We start from the raw sequence: 25237 nt of genomic DNA, 5'->3' as shown, positions 1-25237 counted from the left end.
TGAGTGTGTTATTGTGGATTTTATTAAGTATTTTGTTGTTGTGATTATAAAAAAAAAAAAACTTTGTTCATGTTATTGTAGTTCGCTTTTACTGGTATTGTTCCTGTCAAAATAAAAGCACAGTGTTTGTGAGCCCAGAGAGGGTGTGACCTTTGCCCCTCAGCTTTGTGAATATTATTAGTGTTGTGTGAGTAATCTGTAACACCTTTGAAGATATTACTGTTACTATAAGCCTGAAGGTTTATAAATATATATATATATCATCATCTGTGTCTGTTGTAAGCTGTATTTCTGTATCTCTGTATTAAAAAGCCTTTTGGAGGAAAAAAGTGCTCTAGTTCAGAACGCAATACACAACAAAAAACTAACTGCTAAAAATAAGCAAACCCCGAAAACAATGCTTGAGATATTTTTGAAGTAGGGTCTATGAAAAGGTTATAATTATGTCTTAAATGTTGTAAACAGTTCTCTGAGTAGGCTCAGATTGGAGAAGTAAAGTTTGATTCAGACCAGACTGATGAGCTAACAGCAAGTCTTGAGTACATTTCTGCTCTTTTTAACTTCAGTGTCCAAAATTTTACAACGGGTCATCCAAGAAATTATTTTATAAACCCTCACTTTGCTGTCAAATGTGCATTACGAGGTTATGTGCATATGATTTTATGGGCATTTGCAAGTGGAAATGCCTAGCTGGTGCACATAAAGCAAAAATATGTTTTTGCCTAAATGTGATTCAAAATGATGTAATAGTTCATAAGAGAGTATTCTTATCCATCCATTATATTTAATGCTTCAACCTTTTCTGGTTGAGGTCACTGGTGCCCATGTCCAGCAGTCACTGCGAGAGGCGGGGGCACCCTGGACAGGTCTCCAGTCCATCACAGGGACACATGGAGACAAACAACCATTCATGCTGTCTCACACCAAGAGACAATTTAGTTTCTTTTTAGTCTAGCAGGCATCTAATTGCATGAATCTGTATTACTGTAATGTATTTGGAGTTTTAAGACAGCAGGAAAGTCTGACTACGTTTCGGCTCAAAGGTCTGATCAGAATTAAACTTTATTATTGTTCAAACCTGCCTCAAAGGATCTGAACTATTCAGTTTATTTCTATAGCTCCAAGTTACAACAGAAGTTATCTCGGCACTGTACAGAAACATTCACATACATTATAAAAGCCAACTAGTAAAAGTTATTTTTCTAAGGAAGCAGCAGATTGTGATGAATCTTCACTTCATCGTAGCCTCCCATCCTGAGCAAGCACCAAGGAGACAGTGGAAAGGAAAAACTATTTTAACCGGAAGAAACCTCCAGCAGAACCAGGCTCAGGACGAGCGGCCATCTGCTTCAACCGATTGGGTTTAAGAGGACAGGAAGGAGAAACAGATACAGAATGACAGGTCCAGATGTACTTCGGAAATAAAAAAAATTATAAAATAAATTCGCTCCACCACATGTACCACGTGAGGTGCGAATGACAATAAAGAATCTCTGACTCTGAAAGATGAAAAAAAACAAAAAACGTTACGATATAAATAATTACAAATACAAACAGGTCGAGTAGAGCAAGTAAAGACCGCAGCAGAGAGGAAATGAGCTTAATTTGTCTTCCAGCAGTGTAAGCCTATAGCAGCATAATTAAGGGATAGCTCAGGAAACCCAAGCCAACCCTAACTAGGATTTATCAACAAGGAAAGTCTTAATCCCAGTCTTAAAACTGGACAATGCGTCAGCCTCATGGACAGAAACTGGAAGTTGGTTCCACAAGAGAGGAGCCTGATAACTGAAAGATCTTCCTCCCATTCTGCTTTTGGAAACTCTAGGAACCACAAGTAAACCTGCAGCCTGAGAACGAAGTGCTCTGTTAGGAAAATATGGAACAATAAGTTCTGTAATAAACGATGGAGCTAGGTTGTTGAGAGCTTTGCAGGTTAGAAGTAGGATTTTAATTCAATTCTGGATTTGACAGGGAGCCAATGGAGAGAAGCTAAAACTGGAGAGAGATGATCTCTCCCACTAACTCCAGTTAAGACTCTGGCAGCAGCATTTTGGATCATTTGAAGATGTTTTAAAGATGAATGTGGACACATATAATAAACAATTCCAGATCATAAACTATCCCTTTAATAAGCGCACGTCTCAAATACTTGAAAGCAAACTATTTACGCAGCCCATTTCTTCATCTCAGCTCAGTTTGTTTAACCAGAACAATATTATTAAAAATAAACTAAACGCAAAACAAGAAAAATCATTCAGGAATAGAAACAAAGGATTTATCTAAACAGTCATACTGCCATAGTAAACACAATAATGCAGTAAAAATATTATTATTAAGAGCAAATAAATATTACTGACAATAAAAAACAGGAATGTGTTTAATATCCTGATACATGCTCAATAATCAATAGAATGTGTTTAATCTTAAGCATATTCAGCGTGGGGTTTCTGTATCATATAGAATCAAATCAGCCGACACCGATCTGGGTCTGATTAAATCACGACCTGACAGAACTCGTTAACACGTCTCATACACAGAGGGCCGTTTAAAGCTTTCTACAGCAGTAATAAGATTTAAAATTGATTCAGTGAGAGTTTGGCCTCAGCTGAAGTCTGCAGACTCTGCATGGCCTGGAAAATAAACTTTCAACAGTTCAGACTTTTTTTCTGAACGAGTGAGCTACATTTTCAATCAGACTTTGATGCAGACATTTTGACCTTTGTACAGTTTCTGAAATGAGAAAAGACCAACTGAGCAACATGAAGGAGGCGACTGAAGACATAAAGGAGAATAATTAAAAGTGCGGTAGGGTGGTGCGGTAGGGTGGCACGGTATCGCAGCTGGTACAGCTGTTGCCTCTCAGTGAGAAGGGTGCCGGTTCAAATCTTGGCCTGAATGTAGTTTGCATGTTCTCTCCGTGCTGCGTGGGTTTTCTCCAGTTTCCTCCCACAGACCAGAAACATGCATGTTAGGCTGATTGGTAACTCTAAATTGTCCCTAGGTGTGAGTGAGAGAGTGAATGGTTGTTTGTCTCGTTTGTCTCTATGTGTCTCTGTGATGGACTTGAGACCTGTCCAGGTTTCCCTGTGATGGACTGGAGACATGTCCAGGGTGTCCCCCTCCTCTTGCACAGTGACTGCTGGATATGGGCACCAGTGACCCCCATGACCTGAAAAAGAGGAAGTGTGGGATTTGTTTAGTGACAGCTGCAGTCATCATCAGGCAGATGTTGCCAGATGAAATCTCTAAATTAACTCAAACTAATGAGATTTTATTGGAAGCGTTTGAAAAACTGTTCAACTAAAAACAAACACAAAATAAAGCTGATGAAGTTTAGACCCGTGTGCGCATCAGTGGGCAAGATTTTCTCTTTTGGAAACAGACCAGTGTCTCTGGGCTCAGTTCAGGCTCGGCCCAAGAATCAGAACCATTAAAACCCACGATGTAAGGAATGCATATGAAACGACAGAGCTGTTTGGCCAAAACTTGTAAAAGACTGACCTGTTGGCAGATACATGAAGTTATGAAGAGTTTGTGCATTAGAGGGAGCAATTTCTCTTTACGAGTGTCTGAGCTGCAGTCAGAACCAGAACAGTCCAAACAGCAAGTCAAGAATAAATTAAAAAAGTTATTTTCACCTTTTGTCTTCAATTTCAATGGTATTTATTGCAAAGTCATCAAGACCATCAAAATAAATGAAGTTAAAAAAAACAGAACCCACATGTAATAATTTACTGTTCAATTCTAAATTTGTAAACAAAATATATCATTTGCGTCCACTGAACAGGAGTGTTCTGAACAACATGGTGATGTCCATTTGGGACAGAAGTTGATTTGTTGATGAACAAACAGCTTTGTTTACACTGAGTGCGTACCCGCGTTTCATAATTAGTTCAGGATGTCATCACATTTTTAATGGGAGTTATAAGCTTTAAGCTGCGTCATGTTCCAGCAGACCGGTCCAGTTTCATGCGGAGACCGAACCGAGCCGGTGGAGGCGGGCTGATGTTTGGAGTGGGGTGGTGTCAAAGCACCACGTCTGCAGGAGGAGTTCCAGCTGCTGAACAACATCTGCAGGCTCCACATCTCCCTCTCTAAACCTCCAGTGACCTCAGATAAAGTTGCTTCTCACCACAGACGAGAGGAATGCGCGGATTGGATCCACTTCCGGTTTAAAGAACGCCAGGTTCAGGTTGCAGAGGCGCGCGCGATTCCAGTTTTCTCTGGAGCTTTCTCTGGCGCAGAGGATGTTCTGACAACAACAAAGAAAAACAGACTGTTACAGAGACCTCGATCTGTGTGAAAGTCTTTTTTTTTTTCCATTTGAGTCTGAAGTGATGGCAGCAGGGCTGAAGTGGGCCGCGCGGCTGCTGCTGCTGGCCGCGCTGTTGGAGCAGAGCGCGCACGGAGCCACGCAGAGCCAAACCAACCCAGAGGTGAGGAACAAACACCAGCAGGGCTCTAACACCAGAACCAGCTCACACACTGACACAGAGCCCACAGGATCAGCTGTCTGAACGCAACCCAGCAGAAAATAAAGGTTTTAATCTGGCTCCTAATCTGGCAGGAGTGATACTTTAAGAGTTTTAGGTCCTGCCCTGTGATGGTGGGACACAGGAGAGGTTTTGACCCTAAGTTAGAGGAAACAGCCCAAAACGGTGAGGATGGCTCATAAACTGAGAACTGCTGAGAACAAGAAAAACAAGGAGGAAGAAATTTCATTATTTTGTGGTCGCAGCTGGAGGACTGACAGATGTGGCTTTAATTACTCACATCTGTCCTAATTCACGTCTGAGCAGAGTGTGTGTGTGTGTGTGTGTGTGTGTAGGGGGGGGGGATGGGTGGGGGGGGGGGGGGGGGGGGGTGTCTCAGCTTTGACAAAAACACTTCCAGTGCTGATATAAATTTAGGCCTATTGAACTGATCCTGTTTGTCCGTCTGGATTCTGCTCCGATCTGTTTTCCATCACATTTCCTGCAGGCCCTCTTCACCGCCAGGAAGTTGAGTGTTAATTCAAGGAAGTGGCTCCTCCACACACAGCTGCCTGCAGTTTCATGAAGGCTCTGCCTTTAACAGATAGTTCACGAATGATCTTCATCAGACATCCTCACTGTGGAAGGAAAACATTATTCTGTTACGTGTTAAAACATAAAGTTCAACCATGAGTTTTAACGCCATCGTTCAAAATTCAACACGTTAACTTTGATAACAAACTGGAGTCGAGCGTATTTTGTTTTCTCTTTTCTTTTGTAATTCTCATAAAAACAGACATAAAGGCTGAAATATCTCGAGGAGTGCCCGTTTTACAGGCAACAAAGAAACTCTGCACATTATTCAAGGAGAGGATTTATAAACAGTTAATATCTTACCTGTTGTAGAGAGCTCACCTCAGTTTGGAAAAATAACATTCAAATCCAACAGAACTGATGAGTCTGCGTCCACAGTGGATTGCTGCCATAGCAGTTCAAGCAAACACTAATTTAATTGTCATCCTTGCATCCATAGCTGGACTGTTTCTGCTGAACGTTTGAATTTCCTGCTAGAAGCAGCTAAAAGGGCTGCAGCTAGCTGCTGCTATTTGCAGTTACAAATAACCATAAAACAGAAACAAATAAGTGTGTAATTTGAAACTGATGAGTCTATCCATTAGAGTATTAACTTGATTTGAGCTTAAATCTATTTCTTCAAACTGAAGCTGTTCAAAGAGTTATCTACAACAGGTAAGATGATATTTGCTCATACCCTTTCCACCAAACTCAATTTAAAAAAATTAACTACCATTGAGACAATAATGTTAACTTTTTTTTGTAATTGTTTTGTTTTCAACAGCAAAATAACACAGGCTGATTAAAAAGGTGAAATAGTTCAGAAATTTATTGTAATTATTTAATTAACTTACTAATAAAAAACTTGATTAAATGTTGCTCAGCATTGTATGAGCACAAATTAATGACAGAATGTTAAAAAAAGGAATGTTTCTGGATAACTTGCATGGATCAGGAACCACAGAGATAAAACATCCATCCATCCATCCATCCATCCATCCATCCATCCATCCATCCATCCATCCATCCATCCATCCATCCATCCATCCATCCATCCAGCCATTAATCCAGCCAGCCATTATTATCTTCTACTTGTTCTGAAATCTGGTGGGGAGTGGTGGCGCAGAGGTTAGAGAAGGTGGGCCTGTGATAGGAAGATCGCCAGTTGAAGCCCCGGTATCGACAACATCAAAAATGTAGGTGGGGTAGGTGAAGCACCCACACCTGTCCCCACCCTCATTCGTCCCACTCTGGGCCCTTGAGCAAGGCCCTTAACCCCCACCATCTGCTCCTCCGGGTGTCCTAGATAGCAGCTCTCTGCTCCACACAGAGAGATGTGGTAGTTCTGTGGTCTGTGGTTGAGTCAGGAGGGACATCTGGCGTAAAAATAACTGCCTAGTCTTCGTACAACTTAGTTCGCTCTGGCGACCCTTGAAGAAGGGAGCAGCCGAAAGAAAAAGAAAAAAAAACCAACTTGTTCCGAAGTCTGGTCTTGGGGCAGCAGCTTGAGCAGAGAGGTCCAGACATCTCTTTCCACAGCCACCTCTTCCAGCTCTTCTGGGAGGACTTCAAGGTGTTCCCAGGACAACTGAGAGACATAGTCTCTCCAGCGTGTCTATTTCTTTCCCGGGGTCTCCTCCCAGTTGAACGTGCCCGAACCACCTCAACTGGCTCCTCTCGATGTGGAGGAGCAGCGGTTCTACTCCGAGTCTCTCCTGATAACTGAACTTCTTACCCTATCTCTAAGGGGAGTCCAGCTACCCTGCAAAGGAAACTCATTTCAACTTCCTATATCCACAATCTCATTCTTGCAATCACCAGAGCTCATGACCACAGGTGAGGGGTAGGAACGTAGACTGACTGGTAAACAGAGAGTTTTGCCTTATAGCTCAGCTCCCACTTCACCACAACGGACCGGTACAGAATCCACAATACTGCAGATGCTACACCAAGCCGTCTGTCGATCTCACGCTCCATTCTTCCATCACTCATGAACAAAACCCAGAGATACTTGAACTCCTCCACTTGAGGCAGAACCTCACCCTCGACCCGAAGTGAGCAATCCACCCTTTTCCAGTTGAGGACCATGGCCTCAGATTTAGAGGTGCTGATTCTCATCTCAGCCGCTTCACACTCAGCTGCAAACCGCTCCAATGAGAACTAAAGATCACGGCACGATGATGCCAACAGGACCACATCATCTGCAAAGAGCAGAGATGGAATCCTGAGACCAACAAACCGGAAACCCTCTGCCAGATGGCTGCGCCGAGACATTCTGTCCATAAAAGTTATGAACAGAATTGGTGACAACGGGCAGCGCTGGTGGAGTCCAACTCCCACCCTGAAGGAGTCCAATTTACTCTCGCACCACTTGTATAGAGACTGAACAGCCCGTAACAACGGAGCCCCAATCCCATACTCATGGTAGATAAAGCAGTTTAACTTAAAGAAAAGCTTTTTATTTTAATAGCCCCCACCCCCCCCCCCCCCCCCCCCCCCCCACACACACACACACACAAGGCAGCGTCCAGCCTCGTTGAGCAGTGTGTCGTGCGTCTGCTGGTTCGTGTTGTATGACAACACAAACCACATCCTCTGGTCTGTGGTGCAGGCAGGAAGTGGTCAGAGTTAGGGCAAAAAAGACCCTGATGTGTCAGCACCCACCTGCGTTTAACACACACGTGCACGCGCACACACACACACTTGGATGGCTGTGAGCTGAGGTCATCGACTACAAAGGATGATAGATGGGCATGAAATGAGATGAAGATGAAAGCGAGGAGGGGAGGACAGCGAGGAGGCTGTTGCAGACTAGAAAGGGGGGCATTGTAGTGCAGTAATGATGCATTATGGGAAATATCAGAGAAATGAAGTCGTTTTGTTGCTGAACGAGACAGGATGTAAAACACACTGGTCCATCCTGTGTGAATGAACTGCAGCTGTCTGTCTGGGAGAGACAGTTTAGGACAGAGGGTTAAAATGTCCACTTTGACACTGATGACCCCACTTCAGACGAGTCAGTTTGTCATTTGAGGAAATAAAGGAAGGAAGAGTATTGTTTTCAGACCAAACCATTGTTGTAACCATCAGGGGTGGCATGGGCACGACTTCCTTCAGGAAAAAAGTAGGAGTTACAGAAAATACGGTGCAGTTATTACCTCACCTCTTTATACTGAAGAAAAGTTTTGTGTTTCCCCCTCTTGGTGTTGGCCAGAGGAGACTGCTGTAATATGTAGCAGCTGGGTCTGAACACACTAAAGAGAGGTTTTTACGTGTTTGCTGAGGGGGTCCTTTCTGAAGGGGTGGGAGAGGTCAAAAACCCACAGCGATGCATCAAGTAAACGTTCAAACTGCACAGAAAAGGTTTGTGGCGAACATACCTGCCCACACGAGCCTGACACAAACAGGCCCGTGGAGTAATGGACAGTTGTGAGCCAAGTGGGAGTTATAATTTCATGTCATTTGGCATAACACTGCAGCTCTGTGTATAAAGTGAAGAAACATGTAATAAGCAGCTTTGTGTGTGTGCTGTTTACCCAGCATGCCTCAGCCGGACTCGTGAAGCTTCTTTCCGTTGGCTGTCACCAAACGGAACAACTGACTCGCCGTCCTTTCTCTTTCTTTTCTCATCCTTTGACAAACGAACACTGGCGCCTCATGACGATCACTGTTTGATTCCCACACACCTGACAAAGTCTCATCACTACTAGGCCTGTGGCAATAAACAGTAAATCAATTAATCGCATGATAAATGAAAATTATCGACCTCGTTTTCATTTATCGGCTTTATCGTTTCTTCGTGTCTCTCTTTCTACTGAAGACACTGGATGAGAAAAGGATGAACTCCGGTGCTCTTCATTGACCCCTCCCTTTCCCTTTTCTCTGTAAAATATGTTTCAACCATCCAAAATCGCATTTTTGGATCATTAAAAGCAGCTAAGCTACGAGCTAAGCTACGAGCTAAGCTAACAGGCCGACCTTGGGCAAAACCTCCATCTTGTCGAAGCTCCAAAATTCACGGTTGAAATCCGTGCCTTCGTATAAAAAGTTGTTTTTCTCTGCAAAAAGAAGCTGAGGACTTGTTTACTGATTTTTTTAATTAAAAGCTTTGCATGAAAAATGCTATGCTAAAGAGCTCAAACCACACCGAGCGTCTGCCATTTTGAGAACCGAAGAGAGACAGCCCAAGGGGCCTCCCTCCCATTTTTCCTAAAGAGACACGCTGCTCACTCCCTCACTAGCCATCCTTCGCTTCAAACAGTCTTATACTGCCATCAAGTGGTCGAAAAAAGGTATTACACTCAAAACAAGTTAACCAACATTTCTTCTTAAATTTGACAATAATGACTAATTATTGTCAAATTTCAAACAATGTTATAATTTATCGCAATAATTTCTGAGACAATTAATCGCCCAGTAAAATTTGTTATCGTGACAGGCCTGATCACTGCACGTGAGCGCCTCACAATCCTGGATTCGTCTTGCCAAAAGTCTCTCTGCTCGTTGTCTCTCTCGGTGTTGAATGTTGCTGTCGGACCTTTATGAGCCTGTTGTGGAGGCGCTGTTAGATCCAGCGCAGCTACGATCAGAGAATCACGTGACGTTGGTTTGTCAGGATGTACAGCAAGCCTCCTTTGTTACTTTGTGGTACGATTCCTTTCAAAAGGGGCCAATTTCCACTTAAAATCAGCTAAATAATTTCCTCATGATCTGCAGTAGACAGCATGAGGGGGGACAAAACCTGCTGTTTGAATAAAAACGTCCAAACAGAGGTCCACATGAAATTAGAAGAGAAACCTGTGGGCCAAGTTCGTGGCTACAGCTGACTGAATGGTTTAATGAGGTCTTCAGATTGTCGTCGAGCACCCAAAATAAATATAAAGCTAGTATATCAGTTTTAAGTGTGATGAAATCGTTCATAAAGGTGTTTCCAAAAGGTTCACCAGAGTCTCATTTCCTTGTAGTTGCAGGGCCTCACTCTATTGGTGGAGGAATTTTGAATTTTTTGTCCGCAGGGTGTCTCAAACCCGTGTGAACTCGTCTCAGCTTAGTCTCCATCACGTCGAGCGCTGCAGCTGTGCTTTTTGTTAATATAAATGCAAACGTTGCTCTGTGGGCGTCCAACTCGTCCCTAACGGTTGCAGCTCAGCGAGACGCCACCTGAAGACGTAACAAGGTTTCTGTCACACTCTGCAGTTCCTGACCACCTGTCCTCTCGTCTCTGAGGTTTTGGACAACCCGTCTCTGTCTCTCGGTCCCCTGTACACCAACAGATGTGATGCAGGTAAACCTGCTGCAGTTCAACCAACAAGGCGCTCTGGACTAGATCTAGAGCGAAACGTAACAGCTTTGTCTTTGACGGTTTTTAATTTAAAGAAAACAGGGCGGGGGGATAATACTTAGGAAAGTATTATTATTAATTATTAGGTGCTGCTAAACATTTCATTATTATGGGTTTACTTTTTTAAGAAATAAAAGTACTAACTCATTGTAGTAGAATATTGAAGTTACAGGTTTTTCTTTCATTGTCACACTTTTTAGAGCGAAGAGGGGAATTGAAAATACCTTCCATCAGTCTGTCCATGTGAGCATGATAACTTGAAAAATAAGTGAGGTGCCGACTTCCATTTAGGTGCGTGGCTGCATGTACGTGTGAGAAAGGTCCATAATAAAAACTGAGTAGCCAAGTCACAATCCAAGATGGCCGCCAACTACATATATAAATGTAAACCGGCCACTCTGATGATTTGAGGAAACTGTTTTCTAGTGGGCAGCACAGTGGCTCAGAACTGTTGCCTCTCAGCAACAAGGATGCTGGATCAAATCCCGACAGGGGGTTTTCTTTGAGGCGTTTGCATGTTCTCTCCGTGCATGCGTGGGTTTTCTCCAGGTACTCCAGTTTCCTCCCACAGACTAAAAACATGCATGTTAGGCTGATTGGTAATTTTAAATTGTTCCTAGGTGTGAGTGAGAGTGAACGGTTGTTTGTCTCTGAGTGTCTCTGTGATGGACTGGAGACCTGTCCAGGGTGTCCCCCATCTCTCTCACAGTAACTGCTGGATATGGGCCCCAGTGACCTGAAAAAGAAGAAGTGGGTAAACATAATGGAAGGATGGATGGTTGTTTTCTAGTTTTTCTATTGCTTGAAAATATAGTTTCCTCAAATGATTGGTGTGGCTGAAGATCAATCTATGGGGCCAAAGCCACCACTGGCCACCCACTGGCTCCTCCATTGCACCTGGTGGTGGATAAAATGTCTCCCTCCACTCTTCAGGATTCGTCACTCTGCTTTGCCTCGGACAAGAGAAAAAACAAGAAAACCTCCCTCTGTTCTTCTCCTCACTGTAACTCCTCCCAACTGAAATATCTGGCATTAAAAACATTTAGGTTTACTTACAATGTCTGTTCAATTCCTGTCTAGAACAACACTCATCTCAAACACTACCAACATTCACTGTTCAAACCCCTCAGCGACGGGGGACCTCGGCGTACTGCTTCTTATTTGTCGTGTCCCCCTGTGTGTTTAACTGCATGGGGAGAATAGAAGGTGGTGATCCAAAACATTGAGCTATGATATGATGAATATCCTGAATGATAAAAGAATGGTGAAATAACAAACTTTGGTTTGTGAAACGACTGGTTTTAAATGGGGCAGCTGTGGCCGAGTGGTTAGAGCGGTCGTCCTCCTGTGGGAGAGTTGGGGGTTTGATTCCACCATCAGTCATGTGTTGACGTGTCCCTGGGCAAGACACTGAACCCCTCACTGCCTCTGATGTGTCCCATCGGTGTATGAATGTGATAAAGCTCTGATTAGTCTTTATAGATTCAGATTATCTTTGTATAATCTAGTAGAGTGCTGTATGAATGTGTTGGAGGTAAATGAGGCACAGATTGTGTCGTAAAGAACTTTGAGTATCTTCATTATATAGAAAGGATATATAAATAATAAGTCCATTTAACATTTAAATGAAGCTGTGTGAGACACAGTTAGTAAGATGTTTATATGGTCTTTTCTCCTGTAAATAGTGACCACTTCCTTTGCTTGCTGCTTTAGTCACCCAGCCCGTCGGGCCGGTCAGAACCAGCAGTGTGTGACACACTCAGACGTTGTCCAGCACCTGAGAGACTCATGACACACTTAAGGGAAGTCTGAGATTGTCATCGTAACGATGAAACTGGTTCTCTGCATTTAACCCATCACACCTGGGATACAGCCAGGTGGAGCAGTGGGCAGCTGTGTAAGCGCCCGGGGAGCAATTAGGGATTGAGTGTCTTACTCAGAGGCACCACGACATGTGGGAACGGCTGGGAGTTGAACCATGATTTTCTGGTTCTGGGTCAGCTGCCCTGCCTCTGCTCCATCTCTGCCCCACTTAACGTTAAAATGGTTGTTTTTTTGAAGCTGAGTATAAAAATGTGATATTTTTAAATAAGAACATTTGCAGTCAAGTTGTCAAAGAGAGAACAAAAGGTTTTAACTTTGGACCGGCTGGGTGTCAGAAAGTCTCCTCGCAGTCTGTTCTGACGTCCTGGGATGATCAGAACGTTTATTAGAACCAGCAGCACGACTCGTCGGGACTAAAAATGATATTTTAGACCTGAAGGAGACTCTTTTTCTCTTCTGTGCTCCTCTGTTTCCTGCTCATGCCGCGGTGCTGTAACAGTGAGGGTGTGTGTCCACCGTGGGTGGATCAGAACCAGAAAGGCCTCATTCGTGGTGGGGGTGGGGGTCTAAACACTGAGACCTCCGTGTCTGCTCGGACACACAGACGAGAGGTCAGCCCTCCGAGTGTCTCCACCGCTGCTGCTCATCTTTCATACAGCACATTTAGTGCTGAACAATAAGATCAAAGGCAGTCATTAAAAAACAGCTAAAGCTAAAACAAACAGATCATGTACGTCAGCACACGTTAGGTCCAAACACTAAAACCAGCTTCAAGAATGGTTTCCATTAAACATAATAACTATTAGAAGCAGATCTGCTGTAAAGCAATAAGTGGGGCGGTCAGGGTGTGGTTGTTGGTGATCATTGAAGGCTACGGGTTTCCATACGAGGGACGGGGGGAGGGACAGAGACAGAGACATGAACGAGGGGGGAGAGTCTTTGAGGTTTGGATGCAGCTCAGAAGAAATTCCCAGTGAAATTACCGACTGACGCTGCAGCTCGACTGGAGACGTTGGTGAGGCCTGAAGACAAAGAAGACACTCCCTGTCCTCTCTTCGTCCTCCCCTCTTTGTCCTGCAAACACCAGAACCAGAACGAATGGGTTTGTGGATCCAGGACACCTAAACTTGAAGAAGATCCTTGTAGTGGGCAGCCTTAAGTTTTTATTTAGTTTATTTTTTTAGGAGCTATGTGGGGAAAATGTGGAGCAAAGCCACTGGGCACTGGTTCAGACGTGGAACTGGGCTTCCAGGGAAGAGTCGGGTCAAACTTGAGCTCAGAACCTGGTGACTGTCACAACGTGTGGTCAGAGAAGGTTGACCATAATGAAAGAACGGGACTAAAGTTACACACATTCATCTGTAATCCTGAAGGGTTTTTCCATGAGGCGCGCTTCGTCTTTGTTCAAAGCTGGGTTTTGTTTTTTTTACTCTGTTTCACCCAGCACTGGTCCCACTGCAGCACTGGTACCACTGGTACCACTGCACTGGTACCACTGCAGCACTGCACTGGTACCACTGCACTGGTACCAGAGGCTGAATGAGGTGTAAGTTGAATAATTCAGCCGGAGACCTGCAGGTGCTTCAGGCTCCAACATCCCAAACAAAGTTACTCAACAGCTCGTTTTCCATGTCAGTGAGTCATGTGTGTTTTTATTTTTTGCTGCAGTCACATAAAACAACTTCCTGAACGTGGCGTCCTTGTACCTTATTTTTTGGACTGTAAAAACTTAAAATCCTTTAATTTCTTCAAAAAATCGACAGTGAGCCTTATGTATTAATTCTGGTTGTGCTTTCTGACCTCGAACTGATTTTATGTGTTTATTGTGAATGAGTTGAATAAGGTTTGACTTGTCTGACTGTTTTGTTTTGCTTAATGCGCCTTATAGTCTGAAAAATACGGTAAATGTTTCTACCGAACAGTTCCTAGAAGCTGGTTTGTCGACAGAAAATCAGCTCACGTCTGTTTTTTATTCACTTAGCTTTTTTTCAACCTCTCACCATTTTGTCTGTGTCTCTGCAGTCGTGGCTGCAACAGTATGGTTACCTGCCGCCAGGTGACATGAGGACCCACAGCCTTCGCTCGCCTCACTCCGTCTCCTCAGCCATCGCCACGATGCAGCGGTTCTACGGCCTGACGGTGACGGGGACCTTCGATGACGACACCGTCCAGTGAGAACCTCAGCTTCATTACAAATAATCAGCTGTAGATCCATTGATTAACCTGAGAGTTTCAGTAAATCTGCTCGATAACACACAGACACAAGCAGGTACATGATCACCTGCCTGTCATGGCGGTGGGCGATAGTAAAACGAGCCTTCGTTGAGAACTGGGGGTGTCCTTCATCTTGCAGGGCCATGAAGAAACCGCGCTGCGGCGTGCCAGACAAGTTTGGAGCCGAGCTCAAGAGCAACCTGAGGAGAAAGCGTTACGCCGTCCACAACCTGAAGTGGCAAAAAAAAGACGTCACGTTCTCGTAAGTCCACGAGGGAAACACAAGAATGTGTTCGGTTGTATTTTACTCCATCTAATCTGTGCAGCTGACGGACAAAAGTGAGAAGATCCTACTCCTGCTTGTTTAAATAATGAGAAAATGAGCTTTTATTTTTTCACAATCCAGAGTAAACACTGAATGATGCTGCTATTTACTGAAAAAAGCTTTGAAGATAAATATAAAAAGTAGAACACTAGCTAAAAACGTCAAAGAAGCAAAACATTAATGGAAAGTAGAAGCCAGCTAAATCCAAAAGATGCTCATCACTAGAGTAGCTAAAATTAGCAAAAGGTTTGCTAAAAGATAAAATATCAAAAAGCTAGAGCAAAAGTTAGCAGGAGGTTAGCTAAAAAGCTAAAAGTAACAATAAGTAAACTAAAAGCTAAAAGAAGCAAAGGGCTAGATAAAAGTGAAGCTAGTAACTAAAAATGACTAAAGGCTAACTAAAAGCTAAACGATGCAAAAGCCTAGCTAGAAGCTTTAAATATCAATGGTCGAGCCAAAAATGTAAAAGTCCAATTTAAAAAAGGCTATTTAGCAGCTAAAAGTAGCAAATGGCTAAACAATAAAATGCTAATTAAAAGCTAAAAGGAATGAAATGGTAGTAAAATGTATAAAAATGCTACTTAGAGGGTAAAGGTAACAAAAGACTGACTAAAAGCTAAATGTATCAGAAAGCTAGGTAAAAGCTAAGAGTAGCAAAATGGTAGCTAAAATCTAAAAGAAGACAAAAATAAAGCTCAATCAGAGCAAAATGTTTAAAGGAATTGAAAATAATTTCATGTGTTTTTGAGAGACAATATTTACAAATAAAGTTAAATATTTTGAAAAGTATAAAAGTTACAAAAGTCAGCGCGCTCGTGTTCTGGCTCAGCTGTTTGGATTCATGACTCGTGGAAACAATAGACAGTTTGCAGGAGGCGCTGAACAAAATCAACAGTGTGAATGCTAAAGAGTCTTGTCCCCCCCCCCACCCCCCGACCCCGACCCTCTTCAGTATTCAGAACTACACGCCCAAGGTGGGGGAGCACGAGACCCACGAGGCCATCAGGAAGGCCTTCAAGGTGTGGGAGAGCGTCACGCCGCTCCGTTTCCGAGAGATTCCCTACAGCTACATACGGGACAAGGTGGAGGAGTTCGCCGACATCATGATCTTCTTCGCAGAGGGTTTCCACGGCGACAGCAGCCCGTTCGATGGTGAGGGGGGCTTCCTGGCGCACGCCTACTTTCCTGGCAACGGCATCGGTGGAGACACCCACTTCGACGCAGCCGAGCCGTGGACGATCGGAAACCAAGACCTGCACGGTGAGACGCTGCTGAGACACTGATGACGGTGAACAAGACGCTCTGCTGCTTCAGAGACACTTTACTGAAATCCAAAACCTGGGCAGGTTCAGACCGGTGTCGGTACATCGGAGGCCGTGAACGCCTGCGTCAGCGCGCTCGTTGTTTTTGAAGCGCAGCAACCACAGAAATGTGCAGCATCAGCGTTTTGTATCAGACACATCTTCACATGACTTCAGGCTAATTTTGGTTCTGAGTCACTGACGTGCCTTTTAAGTCTTTTTGACATTTCCCAGTTCATTTCCCAGTTCAGAGGCACAAACACGTCACTTCACCAAAAGTGAGCAGTCATGTGTTACAGCTTTGACCAACATGGCTACAGCTCGCCATCGTTAGGATGACTTCGTGACAAACTGCAGCATGAAGTATGAATGCCCCTCCTAACTGTAGTTTTTATTGTAGGGAACGATGTCTTCCTTGTTGCGGTGCATGAACTGGGTCACGCTCTGGGTCTTGAGCACTCTGGGGACCCTTCAGCCATCATGGCTCCCTTCTACCAGTGGATGGACACGGAGAACTTTCAGCTCCCTGACGATGACCGCAGAGGCATTCAGCAGATTTACGGTCTGTCGGAGCCGCCAACCTCAACAAGTCTTCAGTCTGGAGAAGGCTGATGTAAAAGCCAGCTTAGGTTGGATCTTCTAATCAATTACCGTTTGCTTTTGTCTGTTCAGGCTCTGGATCAGACCTCCCACCCCCTCCTCTAACGCCGCACACACCGGAGCACGACCCGCAGCCCACCTACGCCCCCGACAAGCCTCACTTCGGCCCCGACATCTGCGACGGCCATTTTGACACCATCGGCATCTTCAGAGGAGAAATGTTTGTGTTCAAGGTAAGCTTCCAGGAGAACACGGCGCTGATCTGAATCTTTCTGGATCCTTCTCGTTTCTCTTCTGGACGCGTTTCAGCACGGTTCTGTAACGCCTGAGCTATTTCAAAATGTCATGAATCAGAACGTTCAGCTCATTCTGGACACTCCTGCTCTGACTTTTGGTGTTTGTGCAGTTTTTACTTTTAGAAAAATTCAGCTTTGTCGGCCATGTTTTCCTCATTAAAATGAATGGATCTCTCTTCACGTCCTTCAAACCCTTGTAGCTGTTTTTTACTGCTCATTTCAGCTGTTGTTTTGGTTCAGCTGTTTTCATCTTCCTTCAGCCTCTTTTGGCGTCTTCATGCTCATTTAATCTTTTTTCAGTTTCTTTTGAAAATTCAGCCTTTTTTGCCTTTTCAGCTACATTTTAGTTGTATTTTCTGCCTTTTTCCTGCTATTTTCTGCTAATTTCCACCTTTTTTGCTGCTTTTTTAATAAATCCAAATATTTTTGTCCATTTCAATCTCTTTCTGTTAATTTCAGCTTAGTTTTTTGCTGTTTCAGCCACATTTTGAGCTAATTTCTGTTTCATTTTGCTTGTTTCAGTTTTTTTTCTACAAATTTCTGCCTTTAAAAAAAAAATCAGCTTCTGTTTGCTAATTTAATCTTTTTTGCTCCTATCAGCTTCTTTCTGCTGAATACAGCTTTTTCCTTTGCTTTTCAGCTGCTTTTGAAGTATTTTTCTACTAATTTTAGCCTTTCTATTGCTATTTATTTGCTATTTTTATATTTGTGTGCTTCTAATAATTTCAACTTTTTATGCTCCCTTCAGTTTCTTCTTCTAATTTTAGCTTCTTTTACTGCATTTTCAGCTACTTTTGGAGCTAAGTTCAGCTTTTTTTGTAATCCATTCAGCCTTTCTCTTCTCATTTCAACTTATTCTGCTACATTTTTGCTCCATTCAGCTTTTTCTGCTCATATCAACTGTTTTTCTGCTGCTTTCTGTTTTTATTTTCCTTTATCAGCGAATATCAGCTGTTCAAATTCAACTCGTCTCTTCTCAGCAGCTTCCAGCAGACATCATTCACGCTGTATTTTCACAGGAAATGACATCTCTGTGGTTTGTGCAGACTGTAAAGTTCTGTTTTTCATTGGAAACCTCAGGATAAGTGGTTCTGGAGAGTTCGTAACGGCCGTGTGTCCGATGGATACCCGATGCCCATCGGACACTTTTGGCGAGGACTACCCACTCACATCAACGCTGCCTTTGAAAGGGAAGACGGAAAGTTTGTTTTCTTTAAAGGTCAGTCCAGTTTTAGTGTGCAGACGAAGAACTCTTCCAGCATTGGACCAGCACCGTTAACGTCTCTGCTCCTCTCGTCCTCTCCCAGGAGACAGGTACTGGGTCTTCAGTGAATCTATTCTGGACGCTGGTTTCCCCAAGAGTCTTAAAGAAATGGGCTCCGGGCTTCCCAAAGACCGGATAGATGCTGCTCTCTACTACACCCTCAACGGGAAGACCTTTTTCTTCCGAGCTGACAAGTGAGTCATCCTTCATGTGTTCAAAGGAAAACTGTTCTAAGGAAATTCCCTTTGTTGAGTAAATAAGGTGAAATAAATCATTGGTTCTTGTTTGAAAACAAAAATAAAAAGATGCTCACCTGGCACTAAAATAAAGTCATGACTGTTAGTCGCCTACAAGGACGCCCGTGAGTCACAAAATGTTGCCACAAAATGTGGAGGAGGAGTCCACACTCCTCCATCACACAAACTGCTCAGGTTGGAAGTTTTTAAGACAACTCAGGACATTCTGTCCAAACAATTCACAAGTTCCTTCTGCGTTTTGTCTCCCCTTCAAATCCTGGAAATGATGCTTCAGGTTTCTTTCAGTGTTGTGTGAAAACCAAAAACATGCATGTTGGCTGCCTTCAGGCCTCCCTTGCAAGAGATCTGTGACCTCAATGGGGTTGGCCTGGTTAAATAAAGGTTAATAAATAAATAGGTACGATTAATATCTTACCTGTTGTAGATAGCTTTTTGAACAACCTCAGTTTAAATAAAGAAAGCTGAATTCTAACTGGACTGACGAGCTGAGCTCATCTCTGGGACCAAAGTGGACTTCTGTTGTCTAAAAATAACTCCAGTTATTAAATGACATTGTTTCATGTAAACAGCATTTGATAAACCTGCTGTTTTCACGTTACGCAGTTTTTATGGCCGCTTCATTATGAGTGCAGCACTTCAGACTGTACCCGAGGTGCTAAAGGTTAGCAGTGTTCACTACCTCCCATAGACTTCTGCATAAATAAATGAAGACGTGTGAAATTAAACGTGGCTTAAAATAGTCTTTGCATGATTTGCTTGTATTTATATTATTTTTTTGCCCAGGTCCCTCTTGCAAAATAAGATCTTGACCTCAGTGGGGTTTTAAAAGTGGTTAAATAGAGGAAATAATTGTTGTTGTTGTTTGAGAGTTTTGTTAAGACATTATTTACCCAGTTTGGTCTCGTTCAGACTAGTCATTAGCTTGATAATCTGGTCAGATTTAAATATTTTGTCTCCAAACTGAGATTGATCAAAAAGCTCTCTCTAACAGGTAAGATATTATTTGTTTGTAACCTTTCCACAGAACCCCATTTCCAAAAATGTGAACTATTGCTTTAAAGTTTAACCTGAAAGGCTGAAGGCCGGACTAAAGTTAATCCTCGTTTCTTGAGTAAAAAATTACAACTAGTAATAAAGTAACTAACAAATACTGTATAAACTCTAGTCAAGTAATACATTATTATTTTAAGTAAAACTTGTGTTTTTAAGTCATTCGACATGTCCATAGGAGGGACAGTGGGTATACTGGTAGAAAGATGTTAGAAATGCAGCTGCCAGGAAAAATACAAAGAGGAGATACATGGATGCAGTTAGAGAGGACATGGAGGTAGATGGAGTGAGGACAGAGTGAGACAGAGGAGGACGACTTGCTATGGCAACCCCTGTAGAGGGAAAAGCCGAAAGAAGAAGAACAAGTGTGTTGCAGAATAAAAGTTTGGTGACTAAAACACTCAAAGTTCTCTGAAAGCAGAAGCTTCTCACTATGGGAGTCTTTTTCTGGTGTGACCACCTCACATTTACACAAATGTAAAAGCTTCCCTGCCTTTCTGTCGCTCTCCTGTCCAGGTATTATAGTTTCATTGAGGAAATGCAAAGAGTTGATGACGGTTACCCCAAATCCATCAGTGTCTGGCAGGGTGTGCCTGAAAACATCAAGGCAGCCTTCATGAGCAAAGACCAAGGTAAGAACGGCTCTTTAACGTGTCACCAGCAGGATGTTGGTACTTCCCGTTTCACATGTCTCCCTGTCACCCATCAGCTTACACCTACTTCTACAAAGACAACAAGTACTGGAAGTACAACAACCAGAGGATGCGCGTGGAGCCTGGCTATCCCAAATCAGCACTCCGTGACTGGATGGGCTGCCCCAACGAAGACCCCAAGACCGACGGAGGAAGAGGAGGGGGTAGACACGACAAGGACAAAGACAAGGAGCAGAATGATACTGACAGAACCACAGAGGAAGAGGTGGACAGAGAGGAGGAGACAAAGACAGAAGACGTGGACGTAACTATTATTGAGACGAATCAGGGGAGCGGCTCGGCTGCCGTCGTCGTGCCGCTGTTCCTGTTGGTGTGTGTGATCGCCACTTTGGCAGCCTTGGTGTTTTTCCGTCTGTACGGAACTCCACGCCGAATCCTGTACTTCCAAAGATCTCTACTGGACAAGGTGTAGATGGAGGGAGGGAGGGAGGGAGGGAGGACAGGAAAAAAGAGGGAGGAAACGATGAACGCAGACAGCTGAGCAGGGGAGGAAAATAAAAAAAAGTCTTACCACTGCCAGATTTATTCAGCTGTACTTCTCAACCACTCAGTCCTTCAGATTTGTCTCCCCCCACTCCTCACCCTCTCCGGTGGTAACTGACGCCAGCTCGTTGCTGTTTGTTTTAGCCTTTTTCAATGTCTCATTTTTAGTTGTTTATCACAGTCAGCATGTGTGTTCTTGTGAATTTCCAAATCAAATCAGCATTTTCTCAACTTTTCATGTGAACTCCCCCATTCCCCCTCCTTGTAAGGCCCTCTTTACACAACACATTTTTAAAGTGAAACCACAGCCTTTCTGCTGCGTTTCAGTTGTTTGTGTACACAACAACAGCCCTGTTCTCTCTGAAACCCAAGGTTTCTGAATCCAGTCTCAGACTGGAGCTTTCTGTGGGTTCTTTAGGTGTAAAATACTCCAGGCAGCTGCAGCCACATGTTTTCCTGCTCCAACAACAGTTATAATAAACGGCAGAGAGCAGAGTGTTTTTGTGCTGCTCACCCTTTTTCAGCATGTAGGAGCAAACCAACAACATCCTTGGTCCAAAGGAACGTTCACGTATTCCCCAGTTTGATTGTAGCTGCGATCATGCAGACACTGCCTGCAGCTGAACCAGCATCAGGGTTGCCAGATAAATATAAATACGTTTTTTCAACCCCCTCCTTTTCTGTGTGCATGCTCACCAAACCAACGCACACCCTCAACACGTGTGACAGCTTGAGTCAAAATACAATCATTTTAAAGCGACGGTATAATAGTGCATCATTTCTTATCTGGCAACCCTGTCTGGCATGGAAAGTATAGCTTTTCCATGTAAACCTGGTCTTATTTTTTTTGTTGTTTATTCGACCCAACAAACATTGAAAAAACGCTAATGTTCTTGTGTAAACAGGGCCTAACACAAACTCGTGAACACCACAGTCTGGAGTCAGTTTGGACCTTAAAAAGAAAAGTGCTGACATGAGCTCCACTCGGATCAGAGAAAAACAACAACAGTTGTGTTCTCCCCTGTTCTCCCCTGTGTTTATGATTATTTTTATGAATGCTGTTGTCATTAGCATTATGACTGTTACTATTGTTGTTGTTGTCCTGCGAGTAAAGAATGTTAATGTATATTAAAACGTCCTGCTGGACAGAGACACACACTTCTGAAAATGGCCTTAATTTTATATGTGTGGGGACAGTGAATGGGGAAAATGGGTTATGTATTGAAACTTGATTGTTTTTTTTATACCTTGAATCAATTTCAAATGAAAATAAATTGACGATCTAAGAAAATGACTTCTTTTGTCATACTTGATTTTATTTTTTTATACATATTACGGCGCTGCATTGCTAGTCAGGGGCTTTAAATAGTTCAGCGACGACAATAATACTAGTGATGATGATAATAATAATGACAACAATTTGTTTTTCTCAGTAAGAATGTGTGTACTTCCTCTTTCTTACAAGAATAAAGTACATTTTAAATCGCTTTACGTGCGTTCAGTTTCACTAAGTCCTGGTTTCGTGTATTTGTTGCTCCCACATTAAAAGCTTTGATAGACAGCTCTTTAGCTTTAGGCCTTGCACTGATCAACTGGTCTTCCCCAGCCTCCCTGGACCTCCAGGTTTCTTGTTCCCCGACAGCACCACAGCAGTACTGGGGCTCAGAACCTGGCAGCCACTAAACTGGGTTGGAAAATGCGGACTGGATCCAAAGCTTAAGTAGAAGCAGAGACGAAGACGATTGTATGAAGTCGTTGCTGCACAGCAAGAAAACATCTAAACTACAGAATCGTGTGTGTGTGCTCTTGTTTTACTGCACTAATGAGGACCCCGGGCACAAACACTCACTTTTCTTTAATGTCTGAATGTGCAGTTTGACTGTCGGTGTGAAAAATTAATTTTTCAGCTCTGGGGGTAAAACTAAATATCCTCACAACTGCAGCAAAACCCATTTGTTCATGTTTTGTTTTGATGAATTTGTGCGTCTTGACGGATGACGGGTGGGGGTCGACGCCTCTGTGATATGCTGTGATGTTCATGCCAATAAAACGATGAGGAACTGAGCCAAAAGCGACCCGGGACACCCATTTGCCTCGAGTTTGCTCCAGTTCTGAGGAGTCACGAGGCTTACTGGGGGGACGGGGGGAGGAGCGATGGGGTTCAGTCACATTTGGAGGCCAGAGATGGAGCAGAATTTCATGAGCAACATCTGGAAATCTGACTGCATCATGTGAGCGAGACGCAGCAGGACAGAGAGATGAGATGCTGGGGGATGGGAAGCAATGACTCTTTTAAATCATCAAAGAGGAGCAAACGATCCGTACGGTAGTTTTTAGGTTTGTTTTTCTCCTCTGCAGCAGGGATTCTGTCATCTTGCTCCCCTGACTCCTGTGTCTCTCGAACGTTCAGCTTTTAGTCAGTTTCTGATGTTTTCGGTCTTTCCCAGCTGACCCTGCAGAAAAGAAATGCTTCAGCAGAAATCGTCCCCACAGTTCTCTCTTTCCTTTTTTTTTGTGTAACCGGAGAACTTCGCTTCACTGTCCGGGAAATGCATTTTTTTCTTTTTTAAAGCTCAACAAAAGACCACACCACAACGTCCGGCCTTCTCTTAGCCATCTCCACTCGTCTTTCCCTCGTTTCAACTTTGTTTTCCACAAGCTGAGCTGCTGTTTAAAATGTCAACAAAAACTACATTTAATGGAAAGTAAAATGAAAGAAGTAGATCAAACTTAAAACTACTTAAAAACAGAGCAGAGCCATGTTGTCCTAAAAAATCTAACAATTAAAAGGAAATAAAATCTTCACATTTGATATTTAGCTGCTCAAAAGTCAGGATTTAGTTTTCTTTCGCACCGTGTGATCTTCAGACATGCAAAGTTTAAACGCTTCACTACAAGGCCAGCATGTTGGAAAGCTGCAGTTCGACGCGGCTTTGCTGAAAATAAAACTACGCAGAGAGAAAAAAGGTGAGTTTTAAATGTTTTGAAAACCGAATTTACGTCTTTGCTTCTGTTCATTTTCATCATTGGAGCAACAACACCACCAGCCTGATCAAGAGAGCTCATCAGAGACTCTACTTCCTCAGACGGCTGAGGCGAGCTGGTCTGGGAAGCTCAGTCCTCACCTCCTTCTACAGGTGTGCAGTGGAGAGCATCCTGTGCTCCAGCATCAACGTGTGGCATGGAGGCTGCACAGCTGCAGAAAGAAAAGCTTTGCAGAGAGTGGTGAAGGCTGCACAGAAATCTGTTGGAGTCAGTCTCCCCACCATCACAGACATCTACACCTCCAGATGCAGGAAGAGGGCCACCTGCATCATGAAGGACCTCACTCACCCAGCATACACACTTTTTGCCCCGCTCCCCTCAGGAAGGAGGTTGAGGAGCATTAAGTGTAGAACCACTAGACTGAGGAACAGCTTCTACCCTGAAGCTGCTAGACTCATGAATCTCTAACCAGAATAATCGCTGTGAAAAATCACATCATGCTGCTGCTGATCTGTTTCATGTTGCTGCTGATCTGTTTCATGTTGCTGCTGATCTGTTTCATGTTGCTGCTGATCTGTTTCAATGTTGATGTGTTCATACGTACTCATCTACTCACACAGACTCATGTTCGTGTTCGTGCTGCTGTTCGACATAATGTTTTATGTTATGAGTGCTTAGTGTATATTTAGTTGATGTTTTTCTTAGTTCATATCTTAGATGTTATTACTGTTTTTCTTTTACATTTTATTGTTGGATGTAACTGGGACCCTGTGTATAGAATCTCGTTCCACCACATGTACCACATGAGGTGTGTATGACAAATAAATCTCTCAGACTCTGACTCATTTCAGGTCCAGGAAAAAAACAGAGTTTTCAGAACAAGATTTTTTTTTATATACTGTATATTGCAGAATAAAGTAATTTAAATGTGCGCAGTATTGTTTTGTTCCTCGTTTTCTCTGAAACGTACTTATATTTAACATTTAATGTTTTACTTTAGTTCCTTTTTTGGGTTAGAAGACAAATAAATTAATAATTTGGTTTTATTCAGTTGAACTCGTTTTTTAGCGATTGTGAAGTTCCTGAAGGATATTTCAGTCTGTTATCATATTTCTTCATAAAAAATAAACTACTTTAAGGGTGCTCAAAGTGCGGCATGAGGGCTATTTACGGTCTTTTGAAATGATTTTGGGTGGCCCACGACTGCAGTTTAAGAATAGTGTGATTTTGGCCGCAGATCTTCTGCTACATCCAATAATCTCAATTCATTCATTCAACCTTTATTTAGACAGGTTAATCCCATTGAGCCTCGAGGACTCATTTACAATGACTTTTTTCAATGAACTCTTCAAGTGAAATTCTCCTTAAAGATCATCACTGATCCACATTTTTGTATCCGTGTCCCCGAGTTTTACACTTCCTGTGCCGATTCCTGCTTTAAATGATTACATTTACATCTTTTATTCCATTTTTATCCAAATCTCAGGCCCTTATGATGTTCTCCACATCACTTTTATAATCCAAGTCAAGTTCTCCTCA

The 25237-nt window shown here is 43.1% G+C and overlaps 1 protein-coding gene across 1 annotated transcript; it reads left to right on the top strand.

Moving 5' to 3' along the window:
• The first annotated feature begins 4049 nt into the window (after positions 1-4049).
• mmp14b (matrix metallopeptidase 14b (membrane-inserted)) lies at positions 4050-20642 on the top strand. The gene is made up of 10 exons (XM_037682114.1): positions 4050-4436; positions 14233-14381; positions 14564-14686; positions 15702-16009; positions 16451-16612; positions 16723-16883; positions 18027-18165; positions 18254-18404; positions 20034-20149; positions 20227-20642. Exons 1-10 carry the CDS (start codon positions 4338-4340, stop codon positions 20640-20642), a joined length of 1824 nt encoding a protein of 607 aa, XP_037538042.1. The 5' UTR covers positions 4050-4337.
• Positions 20643-25237: the final 4595 nt, after the last annotated feature.

Source organism: Nematolebias whitei, chromosome 9, assembly GCF_014905685.2.
Source record: "Nematolebias whitei isolate Nwh7 chromosome 9, NemWhi1, whole genome shotgun sequence".
Taxonomy (NCBI): domain Eukaryota; kingdom Metazoa; phylum Chordata; class Actinopteri; order Cyprinodontiformes; family Rivulidae; genus Nematolebias; species Nematolebias whitei.
Note: the sequence above shows the minus strand (reverse complement) of the source record. Positions and strands in the feature narration are given on the sequence as shown.